Source organism: Oryctolagus cuniculus, chromosome 1, assembly GCF_051225735.1.
Source record: "Oryctolagus cuniculus isolate XC-2025 breed Fujian yellow rabbit chromosome 1, ASM5122573v1, whole genome shotgun sequence".
NCBI classification, from domain to species: Eukaryota; Metazoa; Chordata; class Mammalia; order Lagomorpha; family Leporidae; genus Oryctolagus; species Oryctolagus cuniculus.
The window spans coordinates 48914529-48933905 of NC_142867.1; the positions used below are offsets into that span (position 1 = coordinate 48914529).

The following is a 19377-nucleotide window of genomic DNA, read 5'->3' on the forward strand; positions in this document are numbered from 1 at the left end:
AACCTGGAGCAACTTACAGCCTTCAAGACGCTGCCTGCCTTTATAAATACGGACCTCTGCCCGGCTTCCCAAGCCCAGCAACTCCTCTACCCCACCTCTCCATCAAGGCTCGGAGTAAGCGAGTCCTGGCAGTTGCTGGCTCACCCTGTGTTGGGACAATTTGCTAATGAGTCTGCTTCCCTCGGGACTCTGGGGTATGTGTCCCAGTGGAACTGCCCTGGGTAGGCTACAGAGCAGATGACCTGGTCAATGCCCTTGCTCCTGAGGCTGAAGCAGACAGGGGTGTGGGCAGAGAGCCCCAGGGGGAGCACGCAGGGTCCATTGGCTGCGGTCCTGCCTACAGGAGCCTGAATCCAGGTCTCAGAGCCACGTGGCTCACAGGCATTCCTTTAAGAAGGGTCGCCTGCCCTGCCTAGCTCCATGTACCAATGACTTGTCTACCTGGGAATCTGAAAATGGCCCCTAGAATCCTCAGAGGAAACCATTACTCTTTTTTAGAGTTATTTTATTTATTTGAAAGAGTGACAGCGACCAAGAGAGAAAGAGATCTTTCATCCACTGGTTCACTCCCCAGATGGATACAGGCCAAAGTCAGGAACCCTGAACTCCATCTGGGTCTCCCATGTGGGTGGCAGGGGCCCAAGCACTTGGGCCATCTTAAGAGGAAAGCATTTTAATAAAAAGTCAACATTAGGGAATACATTCAGATCAAGTTCTTTCACTGGGAACAGAGACCAAGGCCATCAGTCTGCGCAGTGGAATGACATTAAATCCCCCAGGGAGCCAACAGGCAGAAAGGGCCGAGGAACCTGCTCAGGGCTGCTTGCCTGTGAGGACCTGCACCTCCCAGCTCACTGAGGCTCCCTGCTTGTCCTGTCTCTCTGTACCCACTCTGCAGGCCTGGGGCCTGTCCCCGAACCTGTTGCCTTGTGGGAGTTGGTGTGACACCAGCCTGCTGAGACCCCTGATTCGGATGTCCCCAGGGTCAGATCTGCCTGTGCAGTTCCTGGAGCCAGTGGGGAGCTGGCTGCAGGGGATCAGGTGCACCCGGCTTTCCTGGAGGAGAGGAGGCAGGTGTGGGAAGGCAGCGAATGAACAGACAGGAGAAGGAACCCGTAGCGGGAATGATGACTAAGCCTGGCCTGGGAGGCAAAGGGCCTGGCGCTAGCTCTGTGACCTTGGACAGGTTTGATCGCCTCTCTGAGACTCAGTCTCCTTTTCCTTCCCATTGGGCTTGGGACCCAATGACACGGAGCGGAAAGGGCTATGGTGACAGGTATGGTTCCAGGGTGGCGACAGGCTGCCTGGCTGGGTGAGTACACAGTGGAGCCCTGGCAGTGCTAATTTACTCTCAGCTTCTACCTCCTGCTTTTTGTTTATCAGCGGGGTCTTAAGCGAGTGGTGAGATCATTGGACTCTCTCTGTGCATGCACTTTGGGGACCCCACGCTAAGCTGAGAGAATGGTGCCCCCAGTTCTCAGGCCCCACCGACTTACCTCCAGCCAGCTACCAGCTGTCTGCGGAACTCACACTCTCTGTGTCATTGTGAGGTTTGAGCTTCACTCCCATTTTACAGATAAGCAAACAGGGGCTTCTCTAAGTAAGGGAGCTTGCCGAGAAGCCTGCGCATACGCACTCCAGAACCCACATTCCCCCCACTTCTCCCCGTGCAGTGTCCGTCTCCCCGTGCAGTGTCCGTCTCCAGCCCCGTCCCCTCCCTCCACCTCCACTGCCCCAGTTCTTCTCACCCATCAGGACCCCTCCCAACTGTGAATTTGTCTGCCAGCTCTCCCTTATTTTCGTAGATTTCCTCGTCCTCCAAACTACTCTTTTAAATCACATTTTTCTCTGCTTCCCCAAGGATGCCCATTGAACTTGAAAAAATACACCTGCATACAGGAGATGAAACCACCTGGTGTCCTGCCACCGGAAGCTTCCGGTCTTTTCTCTGTGCGTTTGTGCCTGTGTGTACTTCCCAGACAAGTTCTCTAATGCCCTGTGGGTCCCACTTCCCTTTTGGCTCCTACAACTTTCTGACTTCTTTACCTGTCCGATTCGCTCTACCGGGCTGTGAGCCCCTGCAGGGCAGGCTCTGTGCCCTGATGCAGGTTGCTGCACAGGTGCCCGGCTCCTAGCTGGCTGGCTGGAACGTTGTGAGATTGGAGAACTGGGGGGAATGGTCCCTTTGACCCAGTGCTTGGTCTGAAAAGTGCAGGCAGAGGAAGAATGAAATGCTCTCACCACCCATTTAAGAACTCAGCACTCACTTGAGAGGAGAGTTATCCCATTTGTTCCAGTTATGCCTGCCAGTTATTCCATTGTTCACTTTTCTGCTTAAGCAGACGCACACAGCCTGGAAAGAGAGTATGAACCAGTTTCACACCCCAGGTTCCCTGCTTCCTGGTGCTGTCATATCAGGTGGTTATGCAAACCCTGAGCCTCGGTTTCCCCCTCTGTAAAGTGAGGGAGGGTGGTAAGAAGGAGATGGGAGTGCAGGCAACTTTGCATAGTGTTAGTTCTCTTCCTTCCTTCTTCCTGAATGATTGCTGTGTGGATCCACAGCCTCCATCTGTTACAGATCTGTCCTGTGCGGAGCACCATGGGGGCCGAAAAGGACAGCCTGCCAGCCTTGACATGCCCTGGGGTGACAGGCCTACCCTACCCAGGAGCTCATTAGGGAGCAAGGTGGTCCATTAGGAGGGCAATCGGGGTGCACCAGAGTTAGGGCCGGCTGCAGCCTTGTTGTCCGGTAGCCACGGAGGCTCGGAGGCTGGAATAACAGCTTGGCTACCCTGGAAGCAGTCAAGGCAGGAGGTCTCCAGAGACACGCTTATCGGGCTGTGGCCACAGAGCTGGAATTTGTCAGCCTCAGGGTTTTATCTGTCTCATGTTACCAGCTTGTCTGTAAATTGTAAATTGCAGCAATCTGGTGGCTGATGAATGCGAGCTGCTGATGGGTTGAGAGAAGGAAGCAGCGAGACCGCAAAGATCAGAGAACGGGAACGCAGGGGCCTGGCAACCACACATCCCCTGGGCTCTCTGCATCCAGCCCTCCTGCTCAGCAGGAGGGGGATCTCATCAGGCTTCTCCCTGTCCCTGGTGTTGCCCGGACAGGAAGGATGCATCCTCTGCACTGTGGCGACGTGGGGAGCCGCAGGGAAGTCACGCAGCTTGAACGTCCGGAACATGAAGCTTTGGAGGCAGATCTGTTTGCTCTGCTACTTGCTGGCTGTGTGACTTTGGGCAAATGACTTAACCTTTCTGTGCCTCACTTGCTTTGTAAAGAGAGGACAATCAAAATAAACCTTCATGTACTTAAACTTAAAAAGAGATAACCCCGTGCCAGTCTTGCCTCAGAGCTTAGGAAGTTCCGTAACTGCTGGCTGTTTTCACTGTGATGAAAATAAGATCCGCAGTCTCACCCAGTGCCCCACCACCACCGTGTGCATGTCAGGAGCACACATTTCACTGGCTTCTGGAAGGTGGTGGCCCGGGGGCAGGGGAAGGAGCGCTGGCAAAGTTGGAACACAATTCAGGTCACCTCGCCTGGTATTTTCCAAAGATGTCCCTACTGTAAGTGCGGGATGCAGTCCATAGCACTCTATTCATGCCCGGGTGAGTTAACAGGAACCTGATCCACAAAAGGTAAGACTGATCTTAACCACATCAGCACACACAGGCGTTTTCTGCCCCTGTTTCAGTGCTGGGCAACGACTCACCCCATTATTGGGCAGTGTGTGAAATGATCGTGACCCTGGGAGAGCCACTTTCCCTCTCTGAGTTCAGCTTTCCCCGCAACAAAGCAACACTGGTGCCCCAGCAGCCTCACTGCTGCTCTGCCTCAGGGCCTCTTAGAGCACTTGGAGGGCGCCTGGCCAGGTGCTGTGGGGGGAAGGGGGCTGAGAGGAATAGTTCCTGCCCCAAGGAAGCCGCTGGAGATCAGGGGTGGTGTGAGGAAGGGAGGGGTGGGGATCGCTTCTTTCTCATGGCAAGACAATGAGACGGGCAGTGAGGGCTCCTGATCATTCTCCCTTGTATCCCAGCAGCCTTCCTGACAGCGAGACGGGAGATGACCACAGGTATGGCTTGGGGCTGGGTTAGCAGTGGGTCCCGGGGGGGGGGGGGGGCTGCTACTGCATGGCGGGGGATGGGGGGAGGGTGATGAACCTGTTCTGGAGCTAGATGGTAGTGATGCCACACAGCCTATCAATGCATTAAAAACTCCTGAACTGTAAAGAAACTGTGTCAGAGAAAGGATGATTAGAAAATATATTAAAATGGCTTTGGGGAAGACTCTAAGAGGCTAAGAAACAAGACAGTCAGAAGAGGAGGGAGGTGCCCCTCAGGCCGCACAGAGAATTGGCTTTGCTGCTTTGTTCAATGCACAAGCCTAAAAGCACCAGCGACTTGGCTTGATGAGGCTCTGAATATCCTCCTGCCCTCGTAGCTCCAAGGACGGCACAGAGACCCCGGGCAGCGAGCAGTCAGGACTGCTAGGGCTGGTTGGCTCTTGTAAATAGGTCTGACCGCCACCATCCCTGTCCCCCCCCACTTCCTCTCCAACACCAAACATGCCCCACCTCCCGGTGTTCTCTCTGCCCTTTCTTGCACCTTGTCCCCAAGTGCCGGGGTGTGATGACAGCCCGGCCTGGCGAGTCACAGTGACAGGGTTTCTCGAGGCAAAAATCAGGCATGGCATGTGACGAATGCGAGGCTGGGCTATGAGAACAAAGTGACAGGACATTTGACACTTGGGCAGCTCAGGGCCGCCCAGGGCACCTGGGCCCCACGGCTCACATGGCCTCCCTGGCAGAAGCCTCAGATGCCACTGTTGCCTTCTGATGGGGCCACAGTGCGTGCAGCTGCAGATCTCGCCCGGAGCCCTTCTCGGCTCTGTCAGCTGGGAGTTCCCAACCACCAAGCGCAGGTGCTGCTGTCAGCCCAGCCCGGCCTGGGAGCACTCCCTGCCCCAGCCACAGTGCGGCTCTGTCTGCCAGAGACCCTCCTCTGAGCCCACGTGCAGAGGCTGGGCCAGACAGGACCACTTACTGGGCCTTATCTTCCTCTGACCCAGCAGACCCCCCCACCCCACTCAGAGCCTGCACAAGGGTGACTTGCTCCCTCTGTCCCTCTCAGGCAGGACCCTGGGCCTCCTCACACACCCACAGCCAGCCACACCCTCCCCACACCTCTCTGTGCAGCCTTTGTGGCTGTGGACTTGGCCGCAGGGATGATAAAGGTCCATTCGAGTCAGGTGGGGACTGAGGGAGCTCCAGATCTTTGTGCAGGACGCCCTTCTTGGGGGACTCTGACGTGTGTCTTTCCTCCCTGCTGCAGCCCAGAGCGGGAGAACGCGGCCGTCTCGGATGTCAGGTACCAGGTGCTGGGAGAACTGCCCATGTGACCCTGGAGGATGGCCCCGGCCCCCAGCCCCTGGGGTGCTGGGGAGGATCCCTGTCAGGCAGCTGGTGGCTTCTGTCCATTTAGCTGCTCCCTGCCCCTAGATCAGTGTGGGGTCAGGGGTCCTAAAGACATCAGGCTGACGTCCATGGCTCCGCTTCGTACAAACGTGCTCCTCCATGGTGGGGGGAAGTTCTGGACACCTCAGCAGGAAGAGAGGCGGGTCACGTGAGCCCCTGGCTGGGCACACTCTGCGCTCCCCGCTGGCTGTCTGGGCCAGGCCCCCCAAAAGTGGCTCAGGCCCTGGTGGGGAGGGGAGGAGACCACCAGAAGTCGCACACGGCAGATTTCAGCCAACACCACCACCTCCCATCTGGGCACTGCCCCCAACCCCTTGCGCTGGTCTAACGCTCTGCTGGACGACTGCCTCTGAGGATGAGCCCCCCAGGAGGCCCCCACCACCCCGCCCCGTTCTTTCCAGGAAGAGAGGCCCTGTGGCCTATGCGTCTCAGAAGCCATGGCTGCTGAACGCCACGGTGGAGGAGAACATCACCTTCGAGAGCCCCTTCAACAAGCAGCGGTAAAAGCCTGCGGGAGGGAGGCGGGTGGGGGGAGGGGAGGCCTGAGCCTCAGCGCATAGCCCTGCCCCTCCCCCCTCCCCCATACCCTGCTTTCCAGGCTGCTGCTCTCCAGCCAACTCCATATGGTCCATCTGGAGAGGCTCCAGTGGTGGGGGCGGGGCAGGAGGCGGGCTCGAGGGTGGATCCGCTCTCTCCAGGGCGTCCCATTCTTGCAGTTCCCACCCCAGTTCCAAGATGTGGGCGCTGTTTTCTCTCCAGAGATAGCAAGAGCCAGCATCGACTGAGCTCTTAGCAGGTGCCAGGCAGCGCGCTGAGCCCTGTGTACCTGTGTTCCTCTAATGCTCAAAACCGCCGCCGCTGGCACCTGCTGTTGTCCCCACTTTACAGATGAGGAAGCCAAGGCTCAGAAAGATTAGGTAGAAGTGGATATTTGTGGTTAAGACGCGACTTGGGACACGTGCATTCCATGTTGGGATACCTGAGTTTAAGTCCCAGCTCTGCTGCTAATTCCAGCTTCCTCCTGGTGTGCACCCTGGGAGGCAGCATGATGGCCCAAGTAGTTGAGTCCCTGCCTCTTCTCAGCTCCTAGCTACGGCCTGGCCCAGCCCTGCCCCAACTGTTACATATATTTGGGGAGTGAACCAGCAGATGGGAGATCTCTATCAGTCTCTCTGCTATGCAAATGAATTAAATATATAAAAATTTAGGGTAAAAAAAAAAAAGGTTAGGTACTTGCCCAAGTCCGTCTACAGCCAGTAAGTGACCACAACGGATCTCAAATCCAAAAGTGGCCAACAGACTCCTCAGTACAGCTTATCACCAAGACACTCAGGTGCTTCCATGGACCCTGGCTGGCTTCCACCCAGGTGACCGGGCTGGCCAAGAGTTATAGGCTGGGCAAATATTTGCCCAGCCATCATCATTACTGCCACAAGCAGCCAGCGGTCATTTTCCCAGGTGGCAGCCGCCTGAGCACGGGCTCTGGCTGCAGCTTTTCCCACCACCCCGAGGCCATGGGTCCCCTCTGGGCACTTACTCAGCATATCTGCTCCCATCCAATTTCATCCTTCAAATATTTAACCTTCCCCACAGTTGTGGGAGGTGCCGACCTCAGCTCTTTCCAAGCTCACGTGGTGTTTGCTTGTACCCAAGCGGGAGGCCCATTGAAGCCAATGTCGCCCTGGGCACAGGTCCCCAGATGCTAAGGATCGACCCTCTGCAAGTGCTCAGGCCCAGGTCTGGCCAGGCTGACGGGCTGCCTCCCCCGCCTCCACCTGCTCCAGGTACAAGATGGTCATCGAAGCCTGCTCGCTGCAGCCAGACATCGACATCCTGCCCCACGGAGACCAGACCCAGATTGGGGAGCGGGTTAGTACAGGCTTGGGTTACTCCTGTCCGTTCTCCAGGGACCCCCTCTGTAAGCGTGGACAACCAGGATTCTCCCGTGACCACCCTCCTCGTGGGTGATTTAACGCCCACTTCCTCTGCCTTGGTGTGCGCTGGTCAGATGGTCCCTGTTACCTGCATGATGACTCTTCAACGACTTGGGGACCATGCCTTTTCTGCATGAATGGATTTGGTAGACATGTACAGGTTTTCTCCGTCCACATGGCTAGAGCCAGGCCTCCGTCCCATGAGCTCACCCTCTGGGAGGGGCCAGGATGGTCTGTCCTGAGTCGCTGTTCCTCCTCCTTGGTGACAGGGCATCAACCTGTCTGGTGGTCAGCGCCAGCGAATCAGTGTGGCCCGTGCGCTCTACCAGCACACCCACGTCGTCTTCTTGGTGAGTGCACCAGTGGGCACCTCCCCTGGGGCTCTGGTCTCTGACCACCTCCCTGGCCTTCTGCCCACACACACCCAGATACCCAGAATCTGTCACCCATCGACCATCACCAGGAGCAAACCACTCCTACCGGAGACATGTCCTGCTCGTCTTTCCATAGGGTGGCCAGTGCAAGCAAGAATAGCACAGATGAGCCCTTGCAGAACTCACTCTGAGCTCTGTAGTAGCCAGGAAGGGAGACAAGTAGTGCCAGGCCGCCTCTCTCTGACAGCTGCGACCTATCAGCACTTATACAGCCTGGTCACCGGGATGGCAAGTATTTGTAATTCATGCTGCTGCTTCCCATTTTATACCCAAAGCAGACATTACTAATTGATCATGGTATTATTTCCCATGGAACCCAGAATCCTTCTCTAGAGAATCTTACAAGTTATCAAACATGAGATGAAACTTGTTGGATATCCCTGCCCTTCTTGATGCCACGCTCTGTGTCAGTACCTTGGTTGTTACTGAAAACTGCTAAGACTCGGCCTTTGGCCTCAAAAACTGAGAGTTTGATTAGGGAGAAAAGACTCACCCATACTCAGGAGGCACAGTCAAGTTCAAAGCCAAACCATGCAGCACAGACTATGGGGGACCTTGTCCAGGGAGATGACTGTGAGGGCTGGAGTAATCAGGGGGAGCTTCCTGGAGGAGAGCCTTGGTGAGTCCATTAAACAGAAGGGAAGAGGGAGGCCATTTGGACAGGGAGTTGGAAGAATGAAACTCAGATCTCTGATCTCAGCTTTATTCTCTCCTCCCTCCCCACAACACACACACACACACACATGAGCACTCCTGCTGTCCAAGGCCACACAGCCGGCTGGCGTCAGTCCCAAAAGCAGAGCTGCTGTAACACTGACAGGTTGCCCACTCATTGTGACCCCTCCCCTCACACCTGCCCCTGTCCTCCCGCCCTGGGCAGGATGACCCCTTCTCGGCTCTGGACGTCCACCTGAGCGACCACCTGATGCAGGCGGGGATCCTGGAGCTGCTTCGGGACGACAACAGGACGGTGGTGCTGGTGACCCACAAGCTGCAGTACCTGCCCCATGCCGACTGGGTGAGAGGCTAGATGGGGGTGCGGAGGCAGTGAGAGAGGCAGGCAGGCAGGGACCAGTCAGGTGTCTCCGTAGCTGCAGCGCTATGAACCCCCACGCTGCCTCAACCCCATGCTCTATGGGAGCTAGAACGTCACTACTTTTCCATTAATCATGTTAATTTTTAAGATAGTGATGCTGTGACTTTCTATGCGTAAGTGCTTCCCATTCCTCTAGAAATTCTGTTGGAAGCAGCAGCCAAAATGTGATGCCCTCTCTGAGCTGCAGGCCTGTGTCCTGCCCCCCCACCCCCACCAAAGGAGTCTTCCTTCCGTGTGTGATGAGACCCTCCTCTACTCTGAAAACCAAGGAGATTCCAGATTTTTTTTTTTCAAAGTTACTAGAACAGGTGCAGAATGTAGTGACCTTGGCAAGGTCGTTCAGGGCAATCCCGACACTGAGGTGCCTGCTTCTTTGGGGTATCAGGGAGCAGGACTCCCGGGCATCCTCTGTATACCCCAGGATGGGGTGGGCTGGGGAGAGGGGAGCAGAGGTGGGTGTCCACTAATGGCAAGCCCACATGGTGGTATCACTGAGTGTTTCCAGTGGACAGCTCTGTTGGTTTGGAAGAGGCGTGATCACACAGACAGACCAGCCGGCGCTTTGCCGACCACTGGTGGGATCTAAGAGAGCCGCCATCGGGAGCAGCCCAGGGTGGCCTGAAGTGGCCCATCAAGTGTACACAATGGCCGCTGGTGGCTCCTGGTGGCTGAGCCGTCAGCTTGACCAGGATGCACTCATTTGCTTTGCAACCTGACCACTGAGATCTACCCTGGGTTGTGCCAAACTTGAAGTCCTGGGAGCCTGTGGGTGAGGGGTTCTCACGAAGGCCCCACTGCCATGGACGAGCCAGAGGCCGTTTCTGGAGGAGGAAGGGGATGTTCACCTCCAGCTCAGACTCGTGGTCAGGCCTGGGTGCGACTGCCACGCTTGCCCCCCAGCCAGCCCCCAAGCCGGGTATGTTTCTGCCTTTGCAGATCATAGCTATGAAGGACGGCACCATCCAGAGGGAGGGGACCCTCAAGGACTTCCAGAGGTCTGAGTGCCAGCTCTTTGAGCACTGGAAGACCCTCATGAACCGGCAGGACCAAGAGCTGGAGAAGGTGAGTCCGCCGGGGGCCAGGCGGCCTCCCGGGATGAGAGGGCCCTGCGGGAAGCTGCGCTTGGGAAGGCCTTCCTGTCCCAGGCAGCCCTCTGAGGACAGGTGTGGGAGTGGGTTGTGAACTTGCTCCTACCACAAAGAAGCCCGAATCTGTGCCAGGCACCCAGGGCAGAATCAGCTGGGCACCTTTCTCTTATCCAGAGAGAGAGAGCATTTAGTTGCAAAGTTCTAGAAAACCAACTCAAACTGGGTAAGCAAAAAAAAAAAAAAAAAATTGGGGAGCCAAGAGGCCCGACTGCATCCTAGCTTCAAGTGTCACTGGATCCAGGTGGTCACACCGTGCCATCAGCCACTCTGGCTCCCCATCTCCTGCCTCTGCTCCCCGCAGATTGGCTTCCTTCTCCTGGCGATGGTGAGGGCCAGCAGCAGTCTCAGGTTCACATCTCCCTGCTCAAGACACTGCCACAAAGAGGGCGCTTCTGTCACGGTGGTTCAGCAGAGTCCCAGGGCTGACTCCCCATCCCTGAGCAAATCATGGGGCCCAGGGATGTAGAATGTGAGGTTTGGCCAGTCCTGGGTCACGTGCCCACCTGTGGAGTGAGGATTGGCCAGTCCTGGGTCACTTGCCCACCCGTGGAGTGAGGATTGGCCAGTTTTGGGTCATGTGCCCGCCCATGGAGCTAGTCCCACCTGAATCACAGAGACTACAAATATGGGAGAGGTAGCTCCTTACAGGGACCTTGGAGCACTTCTGGCTGATGAAGATGAAGGAGTAAATCCTGGCAAAATGAATGCACGTCCATCTGGAACATCTCCCAAGCAGGAGGGACTGGAAACCTAACACTGGGCATCCCTGAAGGTGGCCGGACCCCGTCTGTCTTTCAGGAGACCGTCATGGAGAGAAAAGCCACGGAGCCATCGCAGGGCCTGCCCCGGGCCATGTCCTCCAGAGACGGCCTTCTGCAGGATGAGGAAGACGAAGAAGGTACAGACAGCGGGACCGAAATGACGGCCCAAGGTCCCATCGCATGGGGGGAGACCTAAGGCTAGGGGTTCTGGCTGAGGTCACGGGCCTCAGTTTCCCCGTCTGTAAGTGGGGGTGATGTGCCCCGTGGTTCACCCTCAGAGGGCTGTGAAGCGTGACGCTGCGGGGTGGGTTCTCGGGGCCTGCAGAGGAGGTGGCCGAGAGCGAGGAGGACGACAGCCTGTCCTCGGTGCTGCACCAGCGCGCCAAGATCCCGTGGCAGGCCTGTGCCAAGTACCTGTCCTCGGCCGGCGTCCTCCTCCTCTCGCTGCTAGTCTTCTCCCAGCTGCTCAAGCACATGGTCTTGGTGGCCATCGACTACTGGCTGGCCAAGTGGACAGACAGTGCCCTGACCCTGAACCCGACGGCCAGGAACTGCTCCCTCAGCCAGGTGCGGCCTGCAGCCCCCGCAGCAGGGAGCAGGGTGGGGCTGGGGGAGAGGGCTGAGCCCGCAGGCACCCGGGACCCCCTGGTTCTCTTCCCACCCAGGAGTGCACCCTGGACCAGACTGTCTACGCCATGGTGTTCACGGTGCTCTGCAGCCTGGGCATCGTGCTGTGCCTCGTCACCTCTGTCACCGTGGAGTGGACGGGGCTGAAGGTGGCCAAGAGGCTGCACCGCAGCCTGCTCAACCAGATCATCCTGGCTCCCATGAGGTACCTCGTCTCCCTCGGCCAGCCTGCAGCTTCTGCAGCTGGGAACACGGTGACCCGGCCCCTCGTCGATGCCAGACCTCGCCACCTGGCTGCACCCTACTTCGCAGCTCCGTGAGCTCTCTGTGGCCTCCACACTTCCTTCCCCTTCTGTCTGCCCCCCAGTCTGTGGTTCTGAGACCCTCTGCTTGGGGGTGGGCTGACTTTGGGTCACCGCGGGAAAGCTAACAGCCAAGGTGGCCCGGCAGGGTTGGCCAGTGGGAGGCCATCTGTCTGGAGGGGACTCTGTGTCCCGGAGTGGGTCAGGCCCAGCGGGCAGCCGAGGCAGTGGCAGTGGTCACAGGTGGGGCCTGAGAGTCAGCGAGCCAGCGAGAGGCCAGCCTGTCGCTCATCTTTGCACAGCTGCAGGAACTCTCGGGGACGCAGGCCAGGTGTCTGCTGACCCGCGGAGGCAGCTGCTCCCAGGAAGCCGGGCCCGGGGCTGGCCCCCGAGACGCTGAGTGAAGGATACTGTGCTCACTCAGTCAGTACGCAGAGGAGGAACTCCTCTTCTGCTTGCATCTTAGGTTTTTTGAGACCACGCCCCTGGGGAGCATCCTGAACAGATTTTCGTCTGACTGTAACACCATCGACCAGGTACAGAGCACCGTGCCACATCTGCGCTGGGCTGGAGGGGCCAGGCAGGCCCTGGGGGCTTCTCCTCTCAGATGCTGGGGTCCCTGGGGCAGGTGATCAGAGCCCCATTAAAGGAACTGGGGGCCCCTATCAGCTTGGTTTTTTTTTTATTTATTTTATTTATTTTAAAGGCAGAGTTAGAGGGAGAGACAGAGAGAGAAAGGTCTTCCATCCACTGGTTCACTCCCCAAATGGCCACAATGGCCAGGGGTAGGCCAGGCTGAACTCAGGAGCCAAGAGCTTCATCCAGGTCTCCCGTATAGGTATCAGGAGCCCAAGGACTTGGGCCACTCTCTCCTGCTTTCCCAGGTGCATTAGCAGGGAGCTGGATGGGAAGTGGAGCAGCCAGGCCTAGAACCAGTGCCCAAATGGGATGCCAGCGCTGCAGGTGTTGGCTTAACCTGCTGTGCCACAGCGCTGCCCACCGGCCCCCATCAGCTGCCTAAGGGCCTGGAGCCACCCCATGAGACCTACAGAATAAGGGGGAGATAGCCAGGCCCATCCCCCACAGGCTGGTGCTAGGAGGTCTCCGCTCTCCTGCACCTGGATGGCAGACCGGGTGGGGAACGTGCTTTCCGACCCAGTCTGTGTTCCCTGTCCACCACCGGCCTGGATGACGAGAAAACAGAGGCGTGATTCCTGCCTGCAGGGAGCTCATTGCATAGCTAGAGATGCGTATTGTATAGCCTGAGGTGCGTGGGGCAGGTGTGGGGCAGGTGACGATCAAACACCAAAGCTCACCTGGCGCTCTCCCCCCCCCCGCCTCCCGCAGCACATCCCCTCCACGCTGGAGTGCCTGAGCCGCTCCACCCTGCTCTGCGTCTCAGCCCTGGCTGTCATCTCCTACGTCACACCTGTGTTCCTCGTGGCCCTCCTGCCCCTGGCCGTCGTGTGCTACTTCATCCAGAAGTACTTCCGGGTGGCGTCCAGGTGACGGCAGTGTCTGCCAGCCTCCGTGGTGGGGGGAGGGGCGCTCTGCAGTGGACAGCTTGGCTCACTTACTAGAACAGTTGTGACCGCGGTAGAGTCCCACTCCCCTGATACCCGTACCTCACCGCCCTGATACACCCACGTGTCAGCGCACACACACGCGGCCGTGTCTGAATCATCTCGGGAGCATCGTCGGGGAAGGTGCTAGGTCAGAGACCAGGCCCAGGCCTGAGCCCGTCATTCATTTTGCCAAAGTGTTCACCGGGGCATGGGTGCAGAGCAGGGCTGGGTGCCTGGACCAGAGAGAGCCTCTCCCTGCCATCCCCACCGACCGGCCGCATTTGCCCTCGTGAGCCCTGGAGCCATGCACACTGCTTTCCCGCTCAGAGCGTCCTCAGAACCTTCTCTGACAGGCCCTTTAGGGAGGGATGCTGTGAGACTAACAGATTCAAAACTTGCAGGGGAAATTTAGGCCAATGTTTCTCAAACTCCCAATCACTGCCCATCGATGGTGTGAAGTCATGTCATGGATCACAATCAGCATCCCTTTTATTTGAAAGGCAGAGTGACAGAGAGAGAAAGAGGGAGAAATGTCACTCCCCGTCTTCGTGGAGGAACGACACAGGACCCTGCGCTGTTCTTTTGTCTGCTCGGCCCTCCCCGGGTTTGCTGCTGGTTCTTCCCGGGTTGGCTACCGTCCCTCCACCTCCGTGGAGGGGCGGGCCCCCTGCCACTTTTCCCACTTCCGCGGGGGAGCGGCACACCGCCGGCCGGCTCTCTCGGGGGCTGCACAGGTGTTCCTTCAGATAGATGTTCCTGGTGCATGTTGTCTCTCTCCTCCTTTATAGTCCTCTTCCACCAATCCCAACTCTGCTACCCACACGCCGAGTACGCTGCTCTCCTCCAATCAGGAGCAGGTCCTGCTGTTTATTGGTTGAACTGGAGGCAGCTGTGTAGAAGTTGTTACTCCCTTCTCAGTGCCATATTGTGGGAGAGCAGATGCATAGAATAAGTCTTAATTCCAGTAACTTAGTCTAGTCCGAGTTGCTCCCCACAGAGAAACACACACACACACAGTTTCCAACTGCTGGTTCTCAACACAGTGACAGGTGCCTGTGGAACACTGCATGAGCTGCCCCACACAGTCCATTTCTTCTCCCTGGTCCTCTGGCCCTGGAGATGGTTGGTCCAGAAAAGCTGCTTCCTGCATCCCAGCCTGGCCTCCTGGACGCCGGCACTCCTGTCAGCATGCACCTGTAGGAGACAGGAGGCCGTTCTGTTGCCATGGAAACTTCTGGCCACTCCTCCCTTGAGAGGCTGTTTAGGTCCCCTCCAGTGATGTGCTGAAACCTATTGCAGTTATTGGGGAAGGAGGCGCTGAAAGGGCTGAGTCTCGGGTTCAGGTTGCTCTCTGGAAGATGGGACTCCACTGCCTGCCCAGCCTCAGCTCCGCAGGGGGCCTGTGCAGCAGGTGCGCAGGTGTGCAGGTGCACACGTGCGCAGACACAAGCCTAGACATGGCCCCAGCAACGCCCAGGCTGACAGCACCTGCGCCTTCAGGGCAGTGTTGAAGCCCATGGCACACGCGATCTGAAGCAACAGTGTTATGGGAGCTGCTGTTGTCTCCCTTTCTCTGAGGCCTAGAGTGGTGAAGCCATTTGCCCACGCACTAGCGATGGGTCGAGCTAGGTTTAGGCTTGGGCTGGGCCCTGAGCCTGTGCCCTTAATCGTTGCTCTCTGTCCCCTGCACAGGGACCTGCAGCAGCTGGATGACACCACCCAGCTCCCGCTGCTCTCTCACTTTGCGGAAACCGTGGAGGGCCTCACCACCATCCGGGCCTTCAGGTACCAGTCACATTCCCCCCAGGCTAGGTGTGGCATGGGGGTGGGGCCAGGTCACAGGTCACAAGAGTCACCTCTCAGGGTCCCTCCTCAGGCCCCAAGGCGATGTCCACCAGCTGGGCCAGGCCAGGTGGGCACCGGCTGTATCATCCAGAGAGGAGCTCTCCAGCCTTGCAGACAAGCCCAGGGTGTCTGTGAGCTAAGGCACAACATGAAAAGGAAGAAGGCTGGGACGAGGCTTCGAGTATCGATGCTAGAAAATTCTAGATCACCTGGGTCAGCCTGAGGCCTCCTTCCATCAAGTCCATCACGCTGAGCACCCTGAGTGCTACTCTCATTCATTCTTCATGGTGCCCCTGGGTGGTGAGCATGCCTGTTCCCAGTGCACAGATAAGGAAACTGAGGCACAGAGAGACTGTAGAACTTTCTGAGTAAGGTCCCACAAAGCTCAGACAGGAACCTACCGGCTCATTCACCAGTCATTCTCTGAGCACTCACCATCGCTTCCACGCCAGGCACTGAAAACTGAGTCGGTGAGCCACTTCCCTGGAGGCATTCATAGGCCGGACTTCGAGCAGGCCAGGACACACCCTGGGACAGGAGCAGGGCTGTGGGAGCACAGAACGGAGACAGTCATGGAGGGCTTCCTGCAAGAGGCACCGTCAGACCTTAGACTCAAAGGATGGCTAAATGTTCGCCAGGTTGGAATAGTTTCCCAAAGACATCAGTGTTCTGCCATCTGCCCGCCACGCTGCTCAGTGACATTGGGCAGGACTGGAGTGTCGTGGCTGCCTGGGGGGTGAGGAGGTGCTGCTGCCCCAGGCAGGGTAGGATGGGAGCGCCTGGGTCTTTGGGCACGACTCCTCCAGCCACGCGGGCCAGAGACCCCTGGCTCAGAGAGTTGGGCTCTGGTGTCTGAGCCTCACCCAGCGAGTGATAATGGGCTATTTTTAGGATGGTACAGCTGCGAGGGGTGTGACAATTACATGTGACACCAAGCCCTGGGTCCAGGAGTGACCTTAGGACTGCAGGACCAGCCAAGGGCCCTGAGAGGCTGGCATCTCCTCCGCTAACCCCTGAAGTCCAGTATCAGTCCCGGGAGGTGCCAGGCCCTGGTGCAACGCTGTACTCAGTGCTCACTCCCCGGGGCTGCTGGGAGATGCCCTCCTAGGGGTCGTGTGGGAGTGAAGCAAAGCGGAGCCGAGCCGAGCTCCCCCTGGCCTTGGCTCTGGCCCCTGTACTTCCCCTGGCCCCGTGCAAGCCCCTGGAGTCCCCCAGCCTCCTGTGCTCCAGCCTGGACTTCCCCAGTGCCTCTCACTTCCCGATCCCCAGACACCCCAGGCCCAGCCTCTGCCCTAGGTCTTGGTGATGTGCCACTCACAGTTGGTATCCCAGAGGGCTCCAGGCTGAGACGGGGGCAGGGAGCCAGACCCTCTCGTGGGTGGCTTCCAGCGTCCTGTCCCCTGGAGGAGCTGCTGCCCAGCCAGCCCCACCCTCCTCCCCCCATGCCGCACTGACATAACAAATGATTCTTAAATGTGACAAAAGGCTTTTTAATCCTCCCTGAGTGGATTCCGTTTCCTGGCTTTAGCCCAGCACGCGGCCCTGTTGAGAGCTAGCTGCTTTTACTGCCTGCACACGCACCACGTGCCAGGAACCCTGCTAAGTGCTGCATGTGCATCACTGCTTTTAACCCCTCCCCCCAGAGACCCCCAGGGCACGCAGAACTGAGACCCACACAGGCGGGGAACCCAGCCCAGGCCACACAGACTCTGAGAGCCAGTGCGTGCAACCCAGGCCTGTCTGACCTCCTGGACTTTCCCAGAAGGCTTCGCTCCTTCCTCCAGAGTTTCAGGAGTGCCCAGCACTGGGATCAGAGGTTGTTTCATATCAGAACTAATAATCCCATTTTGCTGATGAGGAAAACGGAGGCTCAATCCAGTCACGTAACATGGGTTTGCACAGCTCCAAAGCTGGGACTCCCTGCCCACCCATGGCAGGAGCTCCCCTCTCACACGGTCATCCTGCAGGGCCCCTCGCACACACGTGCTCACACACCCACATCCTCAACACAACTGCTGATACCCTTCAGATGTACAATCCTACACTTGCCTCTGACACATCACCCACTCGCCCAGAGCCACTCCACGGCTGTGCAATCACACGCTCTCTCACAGCCCTGAGACTCACTCCAGTGTCCTCAGCCCACGCGCTCCACCCAGAAATGATCAGAGGCCAACAAGCACTTCCCAGAAGGGAAAAGCAAATACCCAACAAGATACCTCTTGGGTCCCTCTGAGTCCCTTGAGTTTGGTCTTCATTAGACTGGTGGTGACAAGACAGCTTTTCTTTTTATTTTTTTAAAGATAAATTTATTTATTCGAGAAGCAGAGTTACAAACAGAGAGAAAGGTCCTCCATCTGCTGTTCACTTCCCACACGGCCGCAACAGCCAGAGCTGGGCTGACCCGAAGCCAGGAGCCAGGAGCTTCCTCTGGGTCTCCCACATGGGTACAGGGGCCCAAGCACTTGAACCATCTTCCACTGCTTTCCCAGGCCATCAGCACGGATGCTGGATCAGAATGAGCAGCCAGGATGCAAACCGGCGCCCGTATGGGATGCTGGCACTGCAGGTGGATTCTTAACCTACTACGCCACAGCACCGGCCCCTGAGGCAGCTTTTCATCCATCCCTTCGGGCATCACCCAAAAGCATCCCCACCACCACCTGCCAGCCCATGCCAGCAAGGTCTGAGAGAGGCGGGCAAGGAGTCTAGGCTGGTCAGAGAGAGGAGGCAGGTCCCTGCACTGTAACACAGGGGAGAACGTGACAAGGACATGAGAGTGGGAAAGAAACCTACAAAGTTCTTTGCATAGAAACGTCTCATCTACCATAGGGGGTCAGGAGCTTCTATTTATTCAACAAATACTTACTGACAGTGCAGGGTGCACAAAATGGACCTGGTTTCTGTTGTCATGGATTTTCCAGGGAAGGGGATGGTTGATAAAGAGCTAGAGAAATGAATATACAAGCAGACACTCTGAAGCAAGCATATTACAAAGATAGAGGGTGATGGGGGTGGGTAAGGGAGGCCAGGAAAGGCCTCTTAAGGAAGTAAGGTAGGACCTGAAAGTTGAGAAGAAGCCAGCCTTGTGAAGAGCAGAGGGAGAAAACATTCCAGGCAGAGGGGACAGCGTGTGCAAAGGTCCTGGGATGCGGAAGAACTCCATATTGTCACAAAGTTTGTAAGAGGCTGGGGCGGCTGCAGCATAGTAAGCAGGGCCACTTGAGGCAGAGGACGAGGCTGCAGGAGCAGCTCACGGAGGCCCCTGGTGAAGAGGCAGGTCTTCATTCTACAAACGTGAGACTGTTCACGCTCTGAGCAGGACAGAGACAGAATGGGGTTCGTGATTTAGAAAGGCGATGCTGGCTGCTGTGTGAAGGGGACTTGGGGAGCCAGCAGGTGCACCTAGCAGGGAGCTGATGTGGCAGTCCAGGGGAGAGTCTGCGGTGGGCAGGAGGCAGGAGAGAGCCGGGCAGAGCAAGGACTGTTGTGGAGTAGACATCAGAGGACTTGTGGAGGAGCTGGAGGAAGGCAGGTGACCCCTGGTTTCTGGCCTGAGCAGCTGCGTGGAGAGATGGAGGCACCCTTTACTGCAACGAGGAAGACATGAGGAAGAACAGGTCCTGTGCGGGAAGCAAGAGTGTGAGGGAGACGGGACTCTTGGCAGGTCTGCGTCGTGGAAGGGAGCCAGGGGCTTCCAGAGGGGAATGGCGTGGGTAACGGGGCAGAGATGACTCGTCCCGGGTTTGCTGAGGCCCCGGGGGCCCCTCTGTAGGGCTGGAGAGTCCAGGTGTCCCATGGGCCTCCCAGAGCCTTTATTCCCCTCGCAGGTACGAGGCCCGGTTCCAGCAGAAGCTCCTGGAATACACAGACTCCAACAACATCGCCTCGCTCTTCCTCACGGCTGCCAACAGGTGGCTGGAAGTCCGCATGGCAAGTGCCACCCCAGGCCATGGGACCGGGATTCTCCCAGGGCTGCGGAGCCAGAGCCAGGGCCGATCGTGGACCAGAGGGCGGGTGCCAGGTTGTGTGCACACTGAGCCATTGCTTCTCCCAGGCCTGGTGGCCTCCCAGCGTCTTTGCCGCCTCTCACTGCCCGAGGGCTTGGCCATGCCAGGAGCCAGCATGGTTGTGTGTGCAACTGTGATGTGTATGTGTGAGGGTGGGTCCCATGACACACATATG

At 57.6% G+C, this 19377-nt stretch overlaps 1 protein-coding gene and 1 long non-coding RNA gene across 5 annotated transcripts in view; one reads left to right on the forward strand and one right to left on the reverse strand.

The window, feature by feature from the left end:
• The window catches only part of ABCC8 (ATP binding cassette subfamily C member 8), a 77874-nt gene that overhangs the window by 49515 nt on the left and 8982 nt on the right, over positions 1-19377 (forward strand). The window contains exons 17-30 of one of the 4 annotated variants that reach the window (XM_089310873.1): positions 4044-4079; positions 5338-5373; positions 5882-5980; positions 7265-7349; positions 7684-7764; positions 8729-8866; positions 9881-10006; positions 10891-10990; positions 11179-11420; positions 11519-11796; positions 12249-12318; positions 13130-13287; positions 15040-15132; positions 19023-19125. In XM_089310873.1, coding sequence (XP_089166999.1) covers positions 4044-4079; positions 5338-5373; positions 5882-5980; positions 7265-7349; positions 7684-7764; positions 8729-8866; positions 9881-10006; positions 10891-10990; positions 11179-11420; positions 11519-11796; positions 12249-12318; positions 13130-13287; positions 15040-15132; positions 19023-19125 — 1645 coding nt within the window. Of the gene's footprint in view, positions 1-4043; positions 4080-5337; positions 5374-5881; positions 5981-7171; positions 7350-7683; positions 7765-8728; positions 8867-9880; positions 10007-10890; positions 10991-11178; positions 11421-11518; positions 11797-12248; positions 12319-13129; positions 13288-15039; positions 15133-19022; positions 19126-19377 lie in introns of those variants that run through there. The other 3 variants (XM_089310879.1, XM_089310890.1, XM_089310899.1) reach the window with 3 other exon arrangements.
• On the reverse strand, positions 13819-16092 carry LOC138849385 (uncharacterized). The gene is made up of 2 exons (XR_011388193.2): positions 15628-16092; positions 13819-14541 (listed from the first exon to the last, which is right to left on the reverse strand). It is a non-coding gene; the product is annotated as an uncharacterized LOC138849385 (long non-coding RNA).